Raw genomic sequence first — 21,900 nt, forward strand, 5'->3', positions numbered from 1 at the left:
ATTCAACCTCTGCTTTTCTTTTCGAGGTGCCCTTCTCCTTCTCCCAACCCCCCCTCCCCAAAAAAACCTCCCACTTCCAACTGGTTTCCCTCTTTTTACTTATTTTTTTAAAATAAAGGATGACATTGCCAAGCAGAGAGCGACGTGCCAGGGGGAAATGCCAGCCGGACCGAGGCTTTAATGGGCTATGGAGGTGAAGGGGAATTAATTGGGTTGGCTCTTGGTTGGCACCAAGGGCGCCCCGAGCGGGTTTTGTGGGGAGGAGGCATAGGGGGGGCCTTTCCTACAACTGGCTGAGCCCTAAATGGAGGCGGCTGTTTTCCTGCGGCTTCTTTATGGCTTTGTCAGCAGCGGGATCGCTTCGTGCAGGCGCAATTCATATGCAGATGGAGACGCGGGGAAGCAGGGAGGTTGACAGGAGTTGAAGAAAAGAGGAGGTGGGGGTGAGGTGGGGGAGCACGGCAGTGGCGGGGACATTCTCGCCACTGCCGCACTCTTGCCTCACCAACCATAATCCTCACTGCACGTCACTGCACTGAGATATGCACTTGGATAAAAACTTTCTTGTTACTCTAACACAGGCATAATCCACTATCCAAGAGTACTCACATTATTTATGTGTTTTACATTTTACAAGATATAGTAGAATACAACCTTTTTTAAGGCAGGGACTGTTCATTTCCCAAGTTATATATGATTTATAAAATATAAATTATAGGTAATTCAATTATCTCTGTGAATCTTAATAAAATTAAGATTTGGCAGCAATTTTCGAATAAGCTCAGAGACCATATATACTCCTGTGATCTTAGAGACTGTACATTAACATACTACAGTTTTCCATGAGCCCCTTTCAAAAATGTTTGATTGAATCTGAATGTCGCAGTACTTAAAAACTTTGTTGTGCTCACTGTTGCTCCACTTTGCTCAGAACAGATAAGTCATGCAGCTGAATGTAAAGCTATATTCAGTTCCTCTTTATCACTTTTGAAAAAAGAAACTATGCTCACATTTGGAATGTGTTATTTCAAAACAAATGGAAGGGGCAGTCCCTGTTAAATATAAACTATCTAGATTGTATGCAATCCAGTATGCAATGACTACCTAATAATCAGCAGCTTCCTCACAACTAAGAACACAAAGTGACAACTTGGGTCTAAACCAAGTATCAATATGTTATCTTATTGCTCCATCAGAATATTGGTTTACTTTTAGACAAAAGTAAGTAGACAAGAAAGGGAAGTCAACATTCAAGATTGTTTTGAGGCCTGGGGCAGGTCAGGAAACAGGCTGTACTCAATAGTTACCCATTTGGGAGTTGGCCTCCTGCTTAAACAACTAAAGTCAACAAAAGTGGACTTTGTTATATGATCTTATGTAGCTAAAGCCCAATCAGAAAAATCCATTCTACAATTGGGAATCACATGCGCTTTAATAGCTAATTCTCAGATATAAGAACCATACATACAAACAGATTTTTTGAAACACGATTTCTGATTAAACATGACTAGGGATTTCTGCACCAAATTCTCCTGAAAATCTCCTCTAGAAAACAATAATTCAGCATGCAATACAAAGATGAAAGTGAGTTCTTAAAGAGTTAAATGAATGATGGAATTGAAGATGAAAGTGCTAAAATCTATAAGCCTTTCCTCTTACTATACCAATATGACTTTCTTACACTTTTGCTAAATGTGAGAACACTGACTCTTGCTACTATAAATGCTAACTTTTGATGGGAAGGAATATATTGTACTAAGGAAAAACTGTGTACCTGGAAGGATATACTCTATTGGATTTATTTATGATTCTATTAATGCTATGGTATTAAGTTATCAAAATGCACCAATTTAATGTTGTAATTTCAATATTTAACATAAAAAAGAATCACTTCAAACAAAAGTAATCATTTTGAGGTTTATGATAAAAAGGCAGAATAGTTTTTTAAAAAAATACTTTAATTAAAATGCTTACAAAAAGTGCAGACCAAGTAACAAATTATTTTCATCAGTACTGAATCAAATCATCCTAAATTGACATTTCAATTCAACTATTTAAAAAATAATTTCTAAAATCTAAAACAATAAAATACAATCCAACTTACAATTTTTGAAGATACTAAAAATTTTGTAATAAAGATTTTATTGCTTTCATTAGACAATATTAAAAAAAACTTACATTGCCATGTTATCTAATATGTAATTTGATAATAGAAGCTTGAGACACAAAGCACACCAAAACACACAAAAAGGAACTAACTCTGGGTGCTGTGCTGAACACCCTAAGAAAACATAGTAAAAAAAAATATAAATAGGAAAAATAATTAGTAACAGCACAGAATTCCATCAATTTACATAATTGTCAAATTTCACTTTTTACTTTCAAATCTCAAAATATAGTTCATACGTGCTGAAATAAGGTATCACCTATTTTATAACCTTTCTAATGGTGCTGCACAGTGGTGTTTTATTTATTTTGATTTTCTTTGATGGAAGCTCATAGCAACTTATCTTTACAGACACATATAATTCAAAACAATTAAATCTTAATAAGCTTTATAAAGATAATAAAGTAACGTTGCATACTTTTGATCAATTCTTTGACTTAAGAAAATATTGCATATGAAATAAACTAAGTATTATTATTCAGATAGACATCAATATCTTTGCAACAATATGGAACCTTTCACCCAAGCATCCCAAAAGATTGGGTTTGAGATTATATGTGGATTATGCACTTTATTTATAGTATACGCAATGACATTTTATGAAAGAAATATTCGATGCATACATGTTTAAGAGAAACCGCCTTAGTTTCTTGCCATTTCAAAAAGCAGCCTATTTATATAAATTTCTATTGCACATAGGGCTGAGAATTAGAGCATCATTTAAATCTAATGTGATTTCTTTGGGCTTGTTGTGAAAAGGCAAACATATTTGAACACAGTTGCTGAGAACAAGTACTCCAGCAATACTTACAACCCTGTGTATTTTGAAAACAGAGAAGCCAGACTTTTGGCCAAGCACTGTCTTATTGCACTCCAACTGGAAAGTCATAAATTGCTAACTCTCCTATTTGGACTCTTAAATTAGTTTTTCATAGAATGTCCTTATTTTAGAGTTGACAAGGTAGAAGGTCACTGTATTTGTCTGCTATACGATTCAAGAAGATTTTGAAATGTTAGCTGGAGGTTTGAAAAGCATTCTCTTTCTAGCTGATCATCATGGCTACAGTATGAACTTTTTCAGGTAAAAAAGCTGAATAATATGTACATGAGAATACATAAGATACAAAAAAAGATTAAATCCAACTTTATTTCAACACTTTTTTGTACATGCAACATGAACTTTTCGTCCTAAAACCCTAAAATAGTTTCCAATTCATATCTACTTTTCATCAAAATAGGTTTGATGTGGGGAGGTAATTCAATATCTAATCTATATACGCATGTTTTGATAAAACTAGTAACAGTTTAAAATGCTTGTTATTTTAATAATTTCTCTTGTGAAATTATTAACTTAAAGGATCTATAGATCCACAGGGATCCATTACTATTCTGAAATATTGAATACCTAAAGCTAAGTAAACTGAATGTAAGAATACCTTCTGAGTTAGTCCCTGATAATATCCTTTGCTTCTCAAGGATATCATTCATTCATTCATTCATTCATTCATTCATTCATTCATTCATTCATTCATTCATTCATGTGGATTTAACATAAAAGTAATTTGGTACCAAAAAGATTTAAAGACCTCTATGGTTTAAAATATTAAAGAGCGGCTAACATTATTGTGTATGGCTGCGAAATGCTAACAATCATTCATAAGAATTCAATTAGTTCAATTGCTTGAGCAAAGGGAAATTCAAAGTATAATTACTGAAAGCATGCTAGAATTTTTAACACTATATGAAACTACAATGAACAGTGATATAATTTGTCACATCCACTGTATATCACCATTTCAAAGTATATATTTGCAAACACAATTTTATACAACGCAGTAATTGATAATGAAAACATTAAAACATGAGAGTGGAAAACGTCATAGATTACAACGCTCATTAAATTCCCAGTTTTGTGTGTGTGTATTATTTTAATGAAATATTCATCAAATATTTTCAATTTAAAGAGTGATTCTGGTATTAAGGCACATATATAGATTTATATTATAGCTTTTGGTGGTTCAGGCTCATTCTTTTAGGAAAGACTGGAACATCCTACGAATGAAGAACTGGTATTCTAAACAGTCACAGCAACAACAGCATCAAATTGTTTAATTAAAAGATTAGCTGTTAAATAATACCTATGAAGCTAAGTACTTGTGATAATTACTGACTTGTAATTTATCAAATATCTCAATCATACTCCTAATAGGAAAAATGTATACTAAAAATTACAGGATTCTTCATACTTTTGATATAGTTCATCTTGAAAAAAGATACTAAGAGTCCATGATTAAGGATTTTTTTGGTCAATGGTAATCTAAAGATGCCTGGTTCAAAGCTAACACACCTTTAGGCAGAAGAAAGGCAAGGAGTTGTACAGACAACAGAAATTCAGAACACAAAAAGAACTTCTACCAGTATTGCTTTTGAACCCCACTTTTACATCTCCCAGGCTGGTAGCAAGGCTGGTAGCAAGCCTGTCACACAGAGCCCATCCATAAACAGAAACAGCAATCACTTATGGAACAATTGCTGTCAGGGGCTAAACATTAAATGTTATGCATAGGAAGCATATGGTCAATTCATTATGGACTATTGGTTTACAAAATGTCCACATAATCCTCCATGCAACCTTTAGACTGGTTGGGATGCATCTCAATTATCTGACACATAGATGTTGCAGAGCCTCCTTCCTTTAGGAATTTAGGGAAAAAAACTAGCGCTCAATCTTAAACACTCGATCACTCATCATGCAACCATTTTTGATTCCATGTTACATGAAATGCTACTCTTTTCTGTATTAGCTCACAAATATTCCATAAAACATTAATGACATCAGCAAAGTGCCCAATATGTTACATGAATCATTCCCAGCTTCATTCAATGCCATTTTAAAAGGGAAGAAGAAATCAAATGGAAGTTTCCTATAAACGTCAGGTTGACCATGTGGTGACTCTGGCCATTTGGTAACATCTGTGAAGGTAACTGTACTTGTTAAAGGCAACATGTTCATATAAATACCCAGAGACTGAAAGAAAACAGAGTATATAACATTATTTAGCTATTACCGTATATCAAGTGTTTTGAGGAAAGAATGTAGGGAAAGGATAGGAACAAAATGTAGGACAAAACTCTTTCATTTCTAACTGAACTATTTATAATTTAAGACTACTATTTATTCCTTTCATCTTAAAGTGAATAGAATATTTAAGAGAAGACCTGTGCCATTTGTTAAGGGTCTTGGATATAAAAAGTAGCTGTGTGTCATGAATATTCTTCCTGTTTCCTAGACAGGATATTTTATAACAAAGGAATTGGTATAGAAAAATGATGATCCTTTCTAGACTTATCATTACTTTCTTCATCACATAAGTAAAAATAAATACAGAAAGGAAGTCCACAGAACCTAGAGATTATTTAGATGCATGTAATCAAATCATTCCGGCAGCTGTCTGGACAAGGCAGTTGCCAGAATGATTTGAAAGCACAGTTTTATTTAATATTTATTATAAATATTAGAACCTCTGTCATTATTATCATAATGCCCTTTCCTTAAAATGAAATGTAATAGGCAATTTTCTTTGGCTGGCTTGTGTCTAAATAGCTCAATAGGGTGTAAGTGAATTTGTTCTTTTGGCAGAATGTTATAGTTCTTTAAAAGTCTTACATAGCACAGAACTTTCTGGTGCTACTTAATGGCTTATGAGTAAAGCAATCCAAAGGCCCTGGAGATATAAAGTCCTTGGAAGTCAGAAAATCTAGATTTTATTTAATATTTATTGTACATACTAGCATTTCTGTCATTGTTATAATGTTCTTTTCTTAATATAAAATGTAATGGTCACTTCAGGCCTTCAGCTCTTTTAGTCTCACATATATACCATATTTTCTGGAGTACAAGACACACCGGAGTATAAGACCCACCAAGGTTTTGAAGAGGCATTTTTTTAAAAAAATAGGTAGGTAGAGAGATAGAGGGATAGAGAGGGAGAGAAAGAGAGAGAAATACAGTAGGTAGGTAGGGGGAGAGAGAGAGTAGGTAGGTAGGTAGGTAGGTAGATAAAGGGATAGATAGATAGATAGATAGATAGATAGATAGATAGATAGATAGATAGATAGATGATAGATAGATATAGATATAGATATAGATATATAGAGAGAGAGAGAGGGAAGGAGAGAGAGAAATACAGTAGGTAGGTAGGGAGAGAGAGAGAGTAGTTAGGTATGTAGATGTTTCCAGGTGTATTTATCCATGTGCTGGAGAAGGAAATCGCTGACAATCTGCAGCACCTAAGACTTTGTTTCTGCTGGTACAGCACTTGATCAATGTAATTCTCATCAATCAGTTAAGAGCTTTCCAAAAGGAAAAAAATGTTTTTGCACTCTGCAAACTTCCCCCAAACAGTCCATTTTTTGCAAAAATGCCTCCCCCTTTAAAAAAACCTGCATGAATAGCCTTGGGGGGGGGGCTTGCAGAGTGCTCCTGGGGGGTGGGGAGACCAAAACGAGAAAAAGGTCCATTTTTTTGTCAAATAAATTGCATGCATAGCCTTATGGAGGCTTATAGAGTGCTGTTGTGGGCTGGGGGGGGGGCAAAAATGGCAGTTTTTTGCTTATTTCTGCCCTCTCCAGCCCCCAGGAGCTTTCTGAAAGCCTCCGTAAGGTATGCACACCCATTTTGGTGAAGGGGGGGGGCTTCAAGAAGCATAAAATGCTGTATTCGATGTATAAGACGCACCCAGATTTTCAGCCTCTTTTTTTGAGGAAAAAGGGTGCGTCTTATACTCTGAAAAATATGGTAAATGTACACATGCTCTTTATCTCCTTTGATGAAATAAAGCATCCTTTAGTTTTAAAACTAGAATTCCCTTTTATGTCTGAATTCAGATAATCTGATTAGTAAAATTCCTAATTTATGAATAAATCAAGACAATCACTTAATTTAACTAGAACTTAATGTGAAACATGAAATCAGAAAACAACCTTAAGATACTGAGTTCATACATGTTAAGTCATAATGCAATTTGTTTCATTTGCTTAACATAATATGGGAATTCAGATTATTTTTACTTATTCAACAAAATGAGATTAAACAAATCCTAGTTTAGTATGACTTTCGAATTCAGCATTATGTAAAACTAACCTTCAGAGGTCTGCAGAGGTAATAATACCGTGCACCTAACACTTGAGCTTGTGGATTAGATAAGAGGCCTACATTAGCCCATATCACCTGAATCTCCAGGGAAACAGGAATCATACAATGCCCATCCTAGAAAAAAAATACCAAAATTTAGATAATAGGAGCCCTAATACTTCCTGTTGATAATCATAAGTAAGATCAGAATTACTGCAACATTTACATTCAAGTACAAAACATAATTCACAGTACTACAAAGGGATACAGAATGTTCTGTCACCTCCATCTCTCCATTTGTGGGAAGAACAAACAATGTACAGCAGGCACATTGGTTCCAGTGGGAAAAAAATTCTTTCCGAATACAAAGCTGCAAATGTACAGTGACTGTAACAAATTATGTCTAGTTTGATATAGCTGAAAAAATAAGAGAGGATATGTTTTGGTACTTGTGACAAAACTTTTATTAGGAAACTATAGATGGATACTCTTTCTCATATTACCTGCAACTTACACCTCTGGGTAAAAACTCTGGTCCATTGCTCTGGATGGCTTGGATCAGCATTGCCAATTATGGCCAAATGCCCTGTTCTGAGTCCTCCTTCGAAGGCTTGGTAAAATGGCTCCTGCAAGTTATTACAACTTCTTTCCTCAGGTTTGAAGGGTATACTGCGAAAGACCAAGCCACCATGTGTCAAAAATATGAAACACCAAAAAAGATATTAAACAGAACTAACGTTACTCCTATTAATACAGTGAGAAAGATCTACATGGGAAAACTAGCTAAGTTATAAAGGAAGGATAACACAAAGATCCAGTCCTTTTAGAACTGGAATCTCAGGAAGTAATTGTCTGGAAATATTTGTGGAGATGTTTATACACAAGTCCTTCAATGTTCAATGAACATATAGTATATGATGGAGAATATTTAGCAAAATTCTTCACTTTATGTGCCAAAACTGATACAGTACATCTGAAACCTGAATTAGAAGAGCAAAAATGTAGAGAGGAGGAGCCAATGCAACGACGATATGGTTGTGTGGTCTCAATGCTCTGAGACTACAACCAACACTTTTGCCGCTGGGTGGTTCAAACGGACCTAAACCGTCCCGAAGAGACGGTGAACAGGAAGAATACGTCTTGCTGATCTTAGGGATATCGCAAAATCCCTGAAAGAAGCAAGAGAAGTTCTTCAAGCCAGCGACAAAAAATCCAGCCAAGGCTAACAAAGTCGGGGCGGCTCCAAAACGGAAGGATATGGAAAGAGAAAGTGTTTCCAGCTGGTGAGGATTTTTTATTGTTTTAAAAAAGAGACTGCCATAAAAACTCAAAAATCAATTTAAATTGAATAGAAGAATCAAACAGCGGAATTAAATTTGGAATGGTTTTGGACAGTGGTTATTTTACTTTTTAAATGTTATTTTCATGGATCGAATCTATGCAAACCTTTTGAAACGGATGGATTAAGTTTTCTTCTTCTATCTTCTCTTTGTGACTCTCTGTAATTTATAGATTAAAGTTTTCCTCTTTTATTGCTGTGGGTATTTTTCTAATTCATTTAAAGATTGGACCTCTTTTTCTAATTTGAAATACAAAAAAGATACAAAAAGAAACTCTTTAACAGTGTTTCTGCTCGGAGGCTGAGAGGTTTTGTTGATCGGAGCTTTGTGTATTCAAAATGGAACGTGTTTTTTTTTCGCGGATTGCTTTGACTTGGCACCACAAGGTTTTACTGTTTGGCTACAGAGTGATAAGAACACACAGATGTCCCTTTGAAGTATATTTTCAACCAGAGAAAAGTGAAAACAACGTTCTTTGTGAATCTATGCTTTAATTTTATTAACCTTCCAAGCTAGAGCAGCTGTCTTTGTTAGCATGACACAACCTCAAGAGAAAATAGAGGTCTTAACTTTGCAAAATATATTTTCAGAACTACAGAAATTATCAAATATAGTAGAGAAAAAACTGGAATACCTAGAGCACATAACAAGAAAATATGATGAAAAAATTGAGAATGTTCATCAAATGCAAAACGGGGTGATTGAAACTCAAAAAAACGAAGTGGAAAATGAATATAAAGAGACTAAACCTGCTGATATCTATGGTAATTGGTTTTTTCCTGAAAATGGAAAGAATGGAATACAGAAATAGGAATTAAATGGAGAGGAAATCTATTCCAAAGGTCAAGATATAGAAGAAGATAAAATTAAAGAATCTATGGGCTTAAAGAAAGAAATTCTATGAGCAAAAGCATTGATAACACTGCTGACAATCAAAGACAAACTAAATAAGGAAACAGAAAGAGGGCATCAAGATTATATGAGAGATTTTATAAACAAGGAGTTGCTAAGAGAAGTCCATACAAAGCTAATCAAGAAGATGATTAGAGGATTAGTACCACAAATGGCAGAAGATATAAGATTGTTTTGTTATGGGAAAGATACAGACTGATAGATGGAAGAATATAACTTAAAACTAGTTAAACAATGAAATTTAGTGATATTAGATATAGTTAAATAAATAATTGATAATGATAATAATGTATACAATGTGTAGTGTTATGATAATAATTGGATATGAATATTGAATGGTACCCATGAAAGGAAGATTAGAAATCCTTTTGGATTATATACAAAGGTTAATAAAAAAGAACTAAGTTAGATACAGTTAAGTTTTGATTATTAGGGGGGAAATGTTATAAAGGAGGGATAATGATGACAACCTATATATATGTATGGGTACAACGTAAGAAAACTGGATGAAAATTGCAAACAGTGATTTGGAAAGGAGGATTAGAAAAGTTTGTTATTAAATATTATGGATGTTTAGCTAGAATAGGACATAAGGATTCAGTGTTATTGGAGGATTTTAGAATTAAATGAAATGCCAGTATGTGGTTATGTATTAAATATTGGTATATTTTATGATGAAGGACGTTTAAACAATTATAGTCAAATAAAAATGGAGGTATAAGGGTAACATGTATAAATATCTGAGTTAAAATACTTGAGTTAATATGAATTATGCTTGATGACTGTGGAAGAGATGCACAAAAGCCTTTTGTAATCAACTGATACACTTTCTACAGTATGTAAAGAAGGAAGATTTTATGTGTTGTGTTTGTTTTGAAAAATAAAAATTAAAAAAAATTAACAAAAAAAAAAAAAGCAAAAATGTAAATGGCTATATAAGATGTTACCTGAACTGGCAGCCCGTTCTCACGTTCTCCCCAAATTGTACTGTAAATCTCTCAGCTGCTGAGCAGTAGCCATTAGCTTGGTTCTGTAAAATGGTTACCTGAGGAAAGGGAGTGTTATGAAACTAAACAAGAATATAGTGGAGCCACAAAACAAATTACAGATTGATACTGGTACCACATACAACTTTTATCTATTATTTGTAAAACTATGACATGAACAAATTTTGAATAGTAAAACAGGCTGCTAAAGTTTTAAAAAACAAATTGAGTGTCTTGCTGGTTTAGTCAAACAGTAAAATTCTTCCTTGCGAAGATTTCATTATTCTTTTGGCAAACCTTCATTTAAAAAAAGTTTTACAGTAGTAAGGGAGCTATCAGGAATTCCTCGATGCTGTACTTGCTGCTTAAATATAACAAAGAAATAAGAAAGATTGGCAGCCCACCAGGATTTGAAGGTCACAGTACAACCAACTATTATATTCACAAAGTTGTTTTTTGTTATTAAAACCTCTGACTGGTACTGCAATAATGTGTTCTCCTATGAAGGTACTATGTGTATTTTGCATGTATTTTTATTTTAACCAAAATGTCAAATTTATTGCTAATTGATCTATTAATGCGCATGGTTTCCCTCATTCCTGTACCCATAATTATAAAACTGCCAGTTGGGGATATTCCAAGCGAATCCCAGTTCTAAACATTTATACCACTATAAATTCAGGTTTTTAAGCTGTATCTGTTGACTTCCTGTTATAAATAACTTGGAGACATTATAGCAGTGTTCCAATATCTCAGGGGCTGTCACAAAGAAGAGGGAGTCAAACTATTTTCCAAAGCACCTGAAGGCAGGACAAGAAGCAATGGATGGAAACTACTCAAGGAGAGAAGCAACTTAGAACTAAGGAAAAAAATTCTGATAGTTAGAACAATTAATCAGTGGAACAACTTGCCTCCAGAAGTTGTGAATGCTCCAAAACTGGAAGTTTTTAAGAAAAGATTGGACAACCATTTGTCTGAAGTGGTATAGGGTTTCCTGCCTAAGCAGGGGGTTGGACTAGAAGACGTCCAAGGTCCCTTCCAACTGTGTTATTCTATTCTGGAAAACTGTATACAAAATTTCTTGTTACGGGTTAAAAAGCTTTTGAAAATTGTGGAATAGATATCAAAGAATTAAAAAAAAAAAAAATACATAGAACTCCCCCATCCCTACCCGGGGGGAAAAAGAATGGAAAGAAAAAGAAAAAAAATGGAATTGCTATTATTTAAAACTAAAAAAAGTATTGGAATTACTGGATCAAAAATCTATTACAAGAAATTGCTGGTTTCACATAATAAAGAAATGACAACACTCTTATTAGTGATTGTGGGTAAAAATGCAATATAGTTTCTTAACCTGGTTCCAAAAGGCATTATTTTCATACAATTATATGTTAGTTTCAAGAACCATAGGAACAGAAAACTTCTCTGTATTATGTTCTTGGATAATAAAAGCTTTCCAATGGACAATCGACTAAAGCCGTGATGGCAAACTTATGGCACGCATGCCACAGGTGGCACAGGTGGTAGGCAGAGACATATTTGCTGGCACCCCAGTTGTCCACTCTGGCGTGCATGTGCAGCGCCAGCCAGCTGATGTTCGGCCTTCCAGAGGGCCGAGGGAGGCCATTTTTCACCTTCCCCAGGCTACAGGAGAGTCTTTGGAGGCAGGGGAGTGAAAAAAATAGCTCCAGCAGGCCAACCAGAAGTTTGTTCCCTTCATCCCCACCCTCCAGAGGCTTTCCTGAAGCCTGGGGAGGGCAAAACGGCCTCCCCCAGCCCTCTGGAAGCCGGAAACGGTGTAGGCACGTGTGCACAATTTTGGTAGGCCATAAGAAAAAGGATTGCCATTTCTAGTCTAAAGCTTATACCCACACATCTATTGACAAACATAATTTAATATAGAGTAAGAAAACATACATGTTGCTGGATCCCATTATATAAAGCTCTTAGTGGTGCTCCTTTGATATAGCCAGGATTTCCACTTCTTCGTTTGGTCAAAGAAGGTCTTCTGCTCTGTAAGAAACAGAAAAATGGCAGGAAGGGGTAGGGAGAGAATGTTACATTTAGAATGCCAAAGAAATGAGTCTGACCTTTCTCAGGTCAGGGCCACGCATGCCTACATTTTTGTTATCCAGTACTCCTTTAAAAATGCCCAGCAGGTGGCAGTATCCAATTGACCTTCTTAGTACTCAGGACACTACTATGGAATCCTGTATCAGGAAAATAGAATAGACTGGAAAATTGAAAAATGTCTTGGAAAAAATGCAATATCAAACAACTCTCCTACTGTGGCAAGAACTGTGGCTGTAACTGTGTCTATAAAGATTTGTAAAGAAGACTTTTTTTTTTTAAAAAGTAAAAAACTGAAATACCATACAATAGTGAATTGCAAGGCAACTCAGAAATTATCAGAGAGATTAATCAAACAAGAATGAAACAATACATCTTATAATATCAATTGTACATCCATGGATGAAAGACATCCATATGGAAATGACAGAGAATTGGGAAAAAGCAAATAAAACATAATCAATTGTATTTATCTAAATTATCAAATATTGAGAAGAAAATAAGGATTTGTCCAGAAATGTTTAAGACAGTCCATACTTTTGGATTTCTAAAGGTCATATTTTAGGTATATCTGAGTTTCATACCCACCAAATATATTTTCAGGCTTTTTTAATGTTTACCTGCTGTACAATTGATACATTTAAAGTATTTGTCCAACTTTTCTACTTAAAAAGAACTCCAAAGTGCTTTAATATGGTAGAATTGTTTATTAAAAGGTATTTTAATAGGTTATTTTGAAGCTATCTAGGCTAGAGATATAGACACTAAAATATATTAAAATACTTGAAACAAAATCATAAATCAATCCAACAATGAAAGCATGAAAAGCATATAGATAGCAAACAAATCCCTCTAAAATCCCTGTGCATGTTGAGTTCTTAGTGATTTATGAGCTTGTTTGTTTCCTTGCATACATTTTGTCACCCTTCTGTGGTAGAGGAGTGGGGTTTGCTCTCTGTATATCTACAGCAGCTCGCTCTGTCACTGCTGGAAGGGAATATTTTTCTCCTTCATAGTTCCTTAATTAGGCTGTTGTTTACTGATTGATTGTTTACCTGGATTTAATTCCTGCTAAATCTGGGTATTTGATTACTAGTGAGGAAGTGCTCTGGTCCATTGAAATGTTTGTTGCAAAACTCACATCTATTTAAGCAACATGTGGATTGTCATTTTTTTTCCCCTGATAATAGCTAGCCAGATAGTAATGTTTCCAAAACCATGCATATTTTCCCCCTTTAATTTCAGCAAACATATTTAAAACTGTCTGCTATTCTATATTAAAAATAGCACCCTTTTCTAGCTGCCATATTAGTTTACATTATAGTGCTATATAGCCCAATGTCATTTTTTTAAAAAAAAAAACTTATTTAAGAAGCTTGAAACTTTGGTGGGACAGAAAAGAATCTAGACTTCTACATCATCCTTGCAACAATTTTTCCACAATGCAGATCTTTATGCAATTGCGTAAAGCCATGAAATTGATATGGAACCATGTCTACCAGCTTGCTTGGTGCTAAGGCTCATTTATTGTATTTATACAGAATCAAAGCTGTCGAGAGACACAACAAACACTAATCCAGAAACTCTTGCCACTGGGTTAAATACAATAGAAAGTTTAGTTGTATACTTTGAACCCAGTCTGAAGATATAAGTACTGACCCCAAAATGCAGAGAAAAACTTTGTTGTAATGTGACTCCTGGATTCCCAGATATATTGGTCAATTTGAACTGAACGTAAACCTTTTGGATTCCATGGATCCCATTAAACTCCATCTCATAATTCACCTAGAAATACAGCAAATACAGATCAGTAAAAAACAAGATATGCTCATGAATAATCTTTAGCTTATTTTCCCCCTTTTCTATTATAGAAAAAAAGCAATTGTTGATGTAGCTAAATACCTCAGAAACAACATTGTGGCATGTATTACCATTCAGCCCAGGAGCTGCAGGCTCTGAATGTGGGATAATGTGGACCTGTATAGGACCAAAACATATACTCAATTTAAAAAAAACAACTTCACCTCACATGATTCAATCACAACCATTTAAATCAGAAAATTTTGTAATTTCTAAAATGTTACGATTTCTAAAATTACTCCACATAATTTTACATAATAACTCACTTATTTGTTTCCTTCTGAACTAGTGACCTCTTTGATCCCAATAATCAAGTCATGACTAACATAAGTAAACCAGTTATCATTCCAAATCTAATTTCTTAAATATATCTAGAACCCCACTTCCTTTCCCACTTCATATTAGTCCAAATAATCCCATGTTATTTCAAGATGGAATTTCCTTAAATTAAAAATGGAAAGATGGAAATAGTCAATATAATTTACCTCGAAGAGGTGAAAATCGCTAAAATTGACTGGGACCTGAAAAAGAAAAGAAAACCCAAACTATAGATGCCTCATTTTGCCATAAACCCATACAGGCCATAAATGTGAGGTTTTAATCTTCTTTACAGCCTAATTTTCTGCATAATTTCTCCCCTTCTCTCAGTAGGAATGGAGGATTGTTTCAGAATACAGGTAGTCCTCGACCTCTGACCTCTATTGAGCCCAAATTTTCCCCTGATAAGCAAGACCGTTGCTAAGTGAATCACTGCAGTTGTTAACTGAATCATGTGATTCTTAAATGAATCTGACTTCCCCTTTGTCAGAAACTCACAAGACTCTGCGATACTGCCACCATTATAAGTACATATCAGTTGCTAAGCATTCAAATTCTGATCATGATGCTGCGAAGGTCATAAGTGTGAAAAACAGTCATAAGTCAGTGCAGTTATAACTTTGAAGGATCAACAATCAAATTATTGTAAGTCAAGGACTACCTGCAGTCAAGTTTTTCTACAAGGGTATAGATCTAACAATATTCTGGTTTCCAGAATTTGCCACAAGTGATCTTTGAGGATCAGGTTATTCTGTAAATAAGTCATGCAGAAACAATTAATTCTAATCAAAAGTTTCACTACAAGAGCTGTTGAACTTCTATTTGCTTCAATGCATAGAATTATTAATATCCATGTTTAGGAAGTAACAAGATGAAATTTATTTTGAGAGGTTTTATTGTTAGGTTTTAATAAAGAACATTTAGTTCTTTATTAAAACCTAACAATTGCAAGAAAGTGAAATGGAGATTTTATAACTAAAATAATTATAAGTTTTGATCCTACATACTAGTATCTAAGTTCTAAGTCTCCTATTTATATATAATTTTACTCACTAAAAACACAACTGTGGAGAAAGGGTTTAGATTGATGAGACATTCTTGATTTTATGCCTATGTATGTCTCCATTTTCTATTTTATTTGTATTTATGTATCTTTTCCCTCATCTGATCAGATATATAAAACATAAAACAACTTACAAAGATTTAACCATAAACCTACTTGAGGGAGTCTGCCTATAATGCTTCCATAGGGCTGAACCCACAGATCACCTGCCTTAAAAAAGATATCTTCCTAGATGAGATATCTGTTTTTAAACAAGGAAAATAATTCTCTTTAGAAAAGTCCCAGATCTAAATCAGGACTCTTCCTTTAGTTGTTATCACAGAACTTCACAGGTGCTGTTGATAATACAAACATTTGTTGCAATTAATTATATTATCTCTTTTTCCAGAATGCTAGCATTTCATATTAGTTGACATAATTGTCTTTTACATTAATATCATATACAATACATTTTTATAGGACTTGAATTCCTGCCAGTAACAGGCCAATAGATAATATTTCCCAAAATTTCTAATTTTCTATAGAAGAAAGTAGTAACTAAATTCACCTCCTCCTCTTTCTTTGACACATAAAAAGTATACAGGCTTACTTTTACTAATAAATATGCATAAGAGTCCACTGAAGTTGGACAGCCAATAATCTTAACGAAGAAATAAAATAATAACAACAATAGTAACCATTTGGAGATCCTCAGTATTGACAAATTCATCAATCAATTACAAGCAAAAGACAGTTTTACTTGAAATAGCTTATATCCTGCAACAACATCCACATTTGCCTATCCCAGATCTTTGGGAAGGACTCAAGAGGCCAGCAAGAATGCCAAATCCGGTCTAAATATCTGGCTGACTGTGCAACAAACCATAATAAACAAAATAGCAAATTAATATGCTTCATGGGAGGTCAGATTTTACACCTGCAATACGCTGAAGTTACGATAATATGAAGCTGCATCCAATGCAGGGTCAGAGGTACAACTGCTCATCAGGTCAGTAAAGATCCTAATACAGCTGGTAGTTTTACTTTCCAGGAAACCTAAGAAATGAACATACTGTAAGAAGTAAAGAAAGACAGACAAACAGGAATTGTTGACTTAAGAGTTCAAAAATGCAGTTAACATTTTTAATATTTATATACGGTATACATGTTTTCCCTCTCTTTCTCTCTCTCTCAACCAGAGTTATAAACAGCCAAATTCCAGAATCTTATTTTTTGACAATGTCACCTTCACAGTACAGTATATCTTTTATATACTGAACTTTGTACTTCAAAGGCTCTGACTACATTGTCACCTGATAGAGTATCACAACAATAACAACCAACACTTTTATAAAGAGCTAGTTTCAGAATCTGCATATCAGACTGCATATCTTATTGGAGAAGCCTGTACCTGACTAAGCTTTTACTTTTCTTCCAGAATCTGAGACTCCACCTAGAATTGGGTATTTTTGAAAATTGAGCTGCTATGTAAGACTGCTTAGGAACCATGTTGCCATTTGTCACACTCCTAAAATGTCAATCAGTAATACTCAAGAATGACAATGCCCTAAAGAATTTGAAAGTTGGCTCATTAGTTTTGCCCTGACTAAAATTTAATTTTCCAATCTGTCAGTACAGTGCTGGCAATAAAACATTTCTTTCCAAAAATGGTAGGCTGTATCTCAATATGTTTCTTACATTGGTTCTTACGCCTAGGCATGGGCTCACAATTAAGATTACTATGTTCCATCTACCATTTCTTTCTCATAAATTTGCTCCCCCTCCATTTACAGGAATTAAATAATGTATTTATTTTTCCTATCAATTATGCAATGTTAAAAACACTACAGCATATGGTGGCTTCTTGAAAAAGTAGTTAGTCCTCACTTAACAATGTTTAATGGTAGTAATTGAGACTGGCAATACTTTTAGTAAGTGACAGTGTCATAAAGTACTATGTCACATGACCATGATGACTTATACTGGCAACTTACACTGGCAATTCTGGCAGTTTTGGTGTGCTATCATTAAGCAGATAGCTGCAATTGTTTGGCATGATGTCATATGATCACCTCCTGCTGGCTTCTCCTCTGACTGTGCTTGTCAGAAGATGGCAATGAAGGTCACAAATGGTAATCACATGACAGCAGACTGCTGCAATTGTAATAATTGCAAGCTGGATGCTAAGAGAATCAACTGTTAAATCTTGTGCAGTGTCATTATAATTTTGAACTATAGCTAAATGAATAGTTATTAATCAAGGACTACCTGTAATCAGTTACCAAATCCAATAAACTTTGTGACCTGGTGCTAGAACATTACTAAAAACTCAATGCTCACCAGCAGGATTCTCATCAGTGCAAATCTGACTAGTTCCAATGCCCACAGGTTGCTTAAGCACACTTAGTGTAGATGAGGCAGCATAATAAATCTGAATTGGATCTCCTACCTGGAATGGAAACAGAAGAGGTAAAAAAGACTAATTCCTAGAATAGCCCGTACAGAAAAAGAACTTAAGCTTTAACTTGATTTTTTTTAAAGCCAACATTTTTCATCTATTTCACATAATTATTAACTAATCTTACATTGCAAGCTACTAGGCAAGTCTTACCTTGTTGAGATAAGGCTAAAATTATAAAAATCTAAATCTGGTCTGCTTCACATTTTTCCACTACTACAAATATCTCAAAGGGGGAGGGGGATATTGAACAACCAACTCACTTGATAAAAGGCAGATGGAGAAGGCCAAACTTGTTCTGAAGGGATGAATGATGGCCTTCCATATTGTGCTAAAAGTACTGGGAAATTTACTTCTGTCACCTTCTGTGGCACTTGTAAATAGTTCAGTGTGGCTAAAAATAAAATATGGATAGGGGAAGCACAACAGTAACATCACAGTGTTAAAAGGGCATCCCATATTGCAAATGTAATAAATGTTATTCCCTCTCTATATCCTTTTTTAATCTGAGCTATAATAGTGTAATTTTTGCAAGTTCTTTCCTTTTTTTTGTCAGAGGGCTTGTATATATGCCTTTTCTGTTACATTAGTTGTCCATCTCACTGGTTTAGGGCAGAAGCATTTGTGCATCTGTGCAAAAATTGAATAATAGAAGATATTTGGTGAATAAGGTATAAAGAGGTTGCATTTTTCAAATCAAACATCACTTGCCCTTTAACAGAAACAAAAATCTACACAGTACATAATTAGAGTCTTGTAGCAGACAAATTGGCTTTATGTATTGATACCCCAATTTGATTTGATGTACAAATTTTCCTAGGTAAGTTATTAATGAAATAGATATTGGAAAAACTATTCCAGAGAAAAGTAAATATATTATACTATATACTACTTATAAAGGTAGTCCTTTGATCATTCAAAGTTACAACAGAACTGAAAAATTGACTTATGACTATTTTTCACACTTATGACCCCTGTAGCATCCCCATGGTCGTGTGATTTACATTCGGAGGCTTGATAACTGACTCATATTTATGACAGTTGCAGTGCCCTGGGGTCATATGGTCACCTTTTGCAACCTTCTGATGAGCAAAGTCAATGGGGAAACCAGATTCACTTAACTAATTTAACTTAACAAATGTGACAAGAAAAGTTGTAAAATGTGGGCAAAATTCACTTAAGAAATTTCTCTTACCAATATATAAAGTTGGGCTCAATTCTGGTCATGAGTTGAGGACTACCTGTACTGTAATACTACACTATTCATATATTTAAATTAAGATGTTCTTCTAATACTGTGGGTTTATTTTTATGAAAAAAATAGAATTCTAAGAGTTAGCCATCATTTTACTATCAGAAAGAAATATTGAGAGAATCAGAAAGAAATATTGAGAGAATCAGAAAGAAATATATCAGAAAGAAATATAGAGAGAAAAGGAAAGTGTTTAGAAAAATTGAAACCATAATGACAAATGAAAAATGACAAGATTTGAAAATGAAAATGATAAACAAAATCTATTATATTGTCCTTTAATCTTCAGAAAATAAGCATTATGATTTGTATTTCTATTCCTAAAATTAGATTCAGAGAATAGCTGCAATCGAAGAGTATAATTAGTTGTAGACAAAAAGTCAAACTTACAATCATTTAACTGTATACAGAAGAGTAATATACATCTCTCAGGACCTGGAAGAATTTCAGTATGGAAGGGAGTGTTATTTCGGAAAATCAGGGACTTTTCCAAACACACCCGACTCACAGCCCTAAGGAAAAATACAAATACAGAAAAATATCTTAAAGAACATTGTTTACACAAACTCAGATTAACAATATATATCAAACAAAAGCTTTCAAAGCATAGAGCTAAATTCAAGGGTTACTTGGTTTTTGGTACACAATAAAACTTAACATTAAAAGCAATTTAAAAGCTGCTCCTCCAATTCCAAAACTGTGCTTTTATTCAATCACAAAAATATGATTCCAATATGTTTTCTAGATTCAATTATTTATTTATTTCAAGTACTGCTCAATTCTGAGCAGCTGACCATTTAATACACAATAGACCACTACAGAACAAAATGGCATCTGGTCATTCTGTACAAAAACACACTTGATAATACTCTCCATTCAAATTAACCTTAAGCCTGTAAAAACAGCCAGTCCTTAAAATTTTACGGAATGCCAACATAATGGGAGTCACATGGATTTCAGGGGGGTTTCATTCCAAGAGGCAATGCTGCCACACAAAAAGGCACAGTTCCTGGGTCCCAAAAGATAGTACTGTTTAATCAAAGGTATCCAGAGGGTACTAACTCTGCTGGCACATTTTGGCCAAGCAGAAATCATGGGAAGCAGGAGATCTCTCAAATAATCTGGTCCTATACCATGTACAGCTTTATAGGTGATGACCAGCACCTTGAATTGCACCCAGAAGCACCGGTGCAGTTCACAAAGCAGAGGTGTCCCACGGATATATTGAGGCATACCCATCCCTGTCCGTGCCATTGCCTTCTTGACCAGTTGAAGCTTCCAGTCTTGGTAGGATGTCTAGAAAGCTAAATAAAATCTTCATATTCACCTGGTACTGCCTGGAAGGCAGAAAGAGAAGGGACACCCAGGGGCACCAAGGTTGCATTCTGAACCACAGTGTGAATCACAACAGCAATTGATGTCGCAGAAGCCTGGATGCAGGTCACAGGGGCAGCCTGAGAAAACATTGGTGGGATACATAAGCAGTATGAGCAAAGATTTTTAAAACAATGCAAAAAAATCAAAACAAAAAAAAAGTCGATAAAGGGGGTAATTCGCTTCAAAGGAAAGAGGGGCACATGCCTTTGGGACATAGCCCACACTTCCTCCCATCTCACCAGCACTTTCTTCTGTCTGCATGCCGGGAGTTCTGCTTGGGGAGGTCCCGCTTGGGGAGGTCCCGGGGAAGGACGTTTCGCTGGGGACCGTCCCAGTGGGGGCCGTTTCATCTGTGGAGTTTTCCGCTTTTAGGGTGACGTTATCAGTCTCGGTCTTCGACCACATCTCCGACAGCAAGAGCAGCAATGGGAACAGGAGCCGCCACGCTGCCATAGCAAAGGCATTTCTGCGTTGCTTAGAGACTGAGTCGCAAAGATATGACGTTTGCCTAGAAGGCGACAGAACGTCACCCGTAACGTGCTTTCATAAACCCATAGAACTAGAAAATTATAGAGATGGAAAAAGATCCTTGTGTTTTTGACGCCGCGCAGGTTTTATGGAAGTTGTGATTGGATAGCGTAACAGGTATCCTGAAAAAGACACAATTGTAACAAAGACACTATCGTGATACGGTCCTGTAAAGAAACGACAGGTCAGAGATGGGATGGAGTTCGGTTTGTATTTTAAGCACTAAAGCCTGAAATGAGCTTTTTTAAAATCCTTTTTTTCCTTATCATCTTTTATCTATCCTTAAAAGAGCCTCTCGTTTGAGGCAACCGTATTGCCTCTCTTTCCAACACGGTTGTTTGTTTGTTTTTTGCTTACCGGAAGGTTGAAAATTCTGAAATGCAATATACCTGCATTCAGTAATGAGAGAATTAAGAGCTTTAAATCTGAGTCCCATCAATAACTTTAATTATTTCA

At 35.0% G+C, this 21,900-nt stretch overlaps 1 protein-coding gene across 2 annotated transcripts; it reads right to left on the minus strand.

Moving 5' to 3' along the window:
• Positions 1–1,937: 1,937 nt before the first annotated feature.
• TCTN3 (tectonic family member 3) lies at positions 1,938–21,416 on the minus strand. 2 transcript variants are annotated; one of them, XM_087725691.1, is made up of 14 exons: positions 21,156–21,416; positions 20,867–20,993; positions 19,930–20,051; positions 18,551–18,681; positions 18,170–18,278; positions 16,767–16,885; positions 14,955–14,990; positions 14,512–14,586; positions 14,269–14,394; positions 12,457–12,552; positions 10,501–10,598; positions 7,805–7,970; positions 7,311–7,436; positions 1,938–3,257 (listed from the first exon to the last, which is right to left on the minus strand). In XM_087725691.1, the coding sequence occupies exons 1-14, from the start codon at positions 21,367–21,369 to the stop codon at positions 3,228–3,230; spliced, it is 1,575 nt and encodes a 524-aa protein (XP_087581817.1). In that variant the 5' UTR covers positions 21,370–21,416; the 3' UTR covers positions 1,938–3,227. The 2 variants fall into 2 exon arrangements, with proteins under 2 accessions (XP_087581817.1, XP_013907601.2); XM_014052126.2 differs by having other exon boundaries at positions 1,938–5,195.
• Between the last annotated feature and the right edge of the window lie 484 nt (positions 21,417–21,900).

This window comes from Thamnophis sirtalis, unplaced genomic scaffold, assembly GCF_051295495.1.
Source record: "Thamnophis sirtalis isolate CommonGarterSnake01/CBP01778 unplaced genomic scaffold, rThaSir2_p1.2 scaffold_11, whole genome shotgun sequence".
Classification (NCBI taxonomy): Eukaryota; Metazoa; Chordata; class Lepidosauria; order Squamata; family Natricidae; genus Thamnophis; species Thamnophis sirtalis.

Bases quoted from the DNA above. Each gene is read 5' to 3' on its own strand.
- TCTN3 (XM_014052126.2), bottom strand. From the start codon at position 21,369: ATGGCAGCGTGGCGGCTCCTGTTCCCATTGCTGCTCTTGCTGTCGGAG. The intron at 14,991-16,766 runs GTGTAAAATCTG...TTTCTTTTTCAG, and splicing joins GTAACTTCAGCGTATTGCAG to GTCCCAGTCAATTTTAGCGA. The intron at 7,971-10,500 runs GTAACATCTTAT...GGTCTTTCGCAG, and splicing joins AGAACGGGCTGCCAGTTCAG to TATACCCTTCAAACCTGAGG.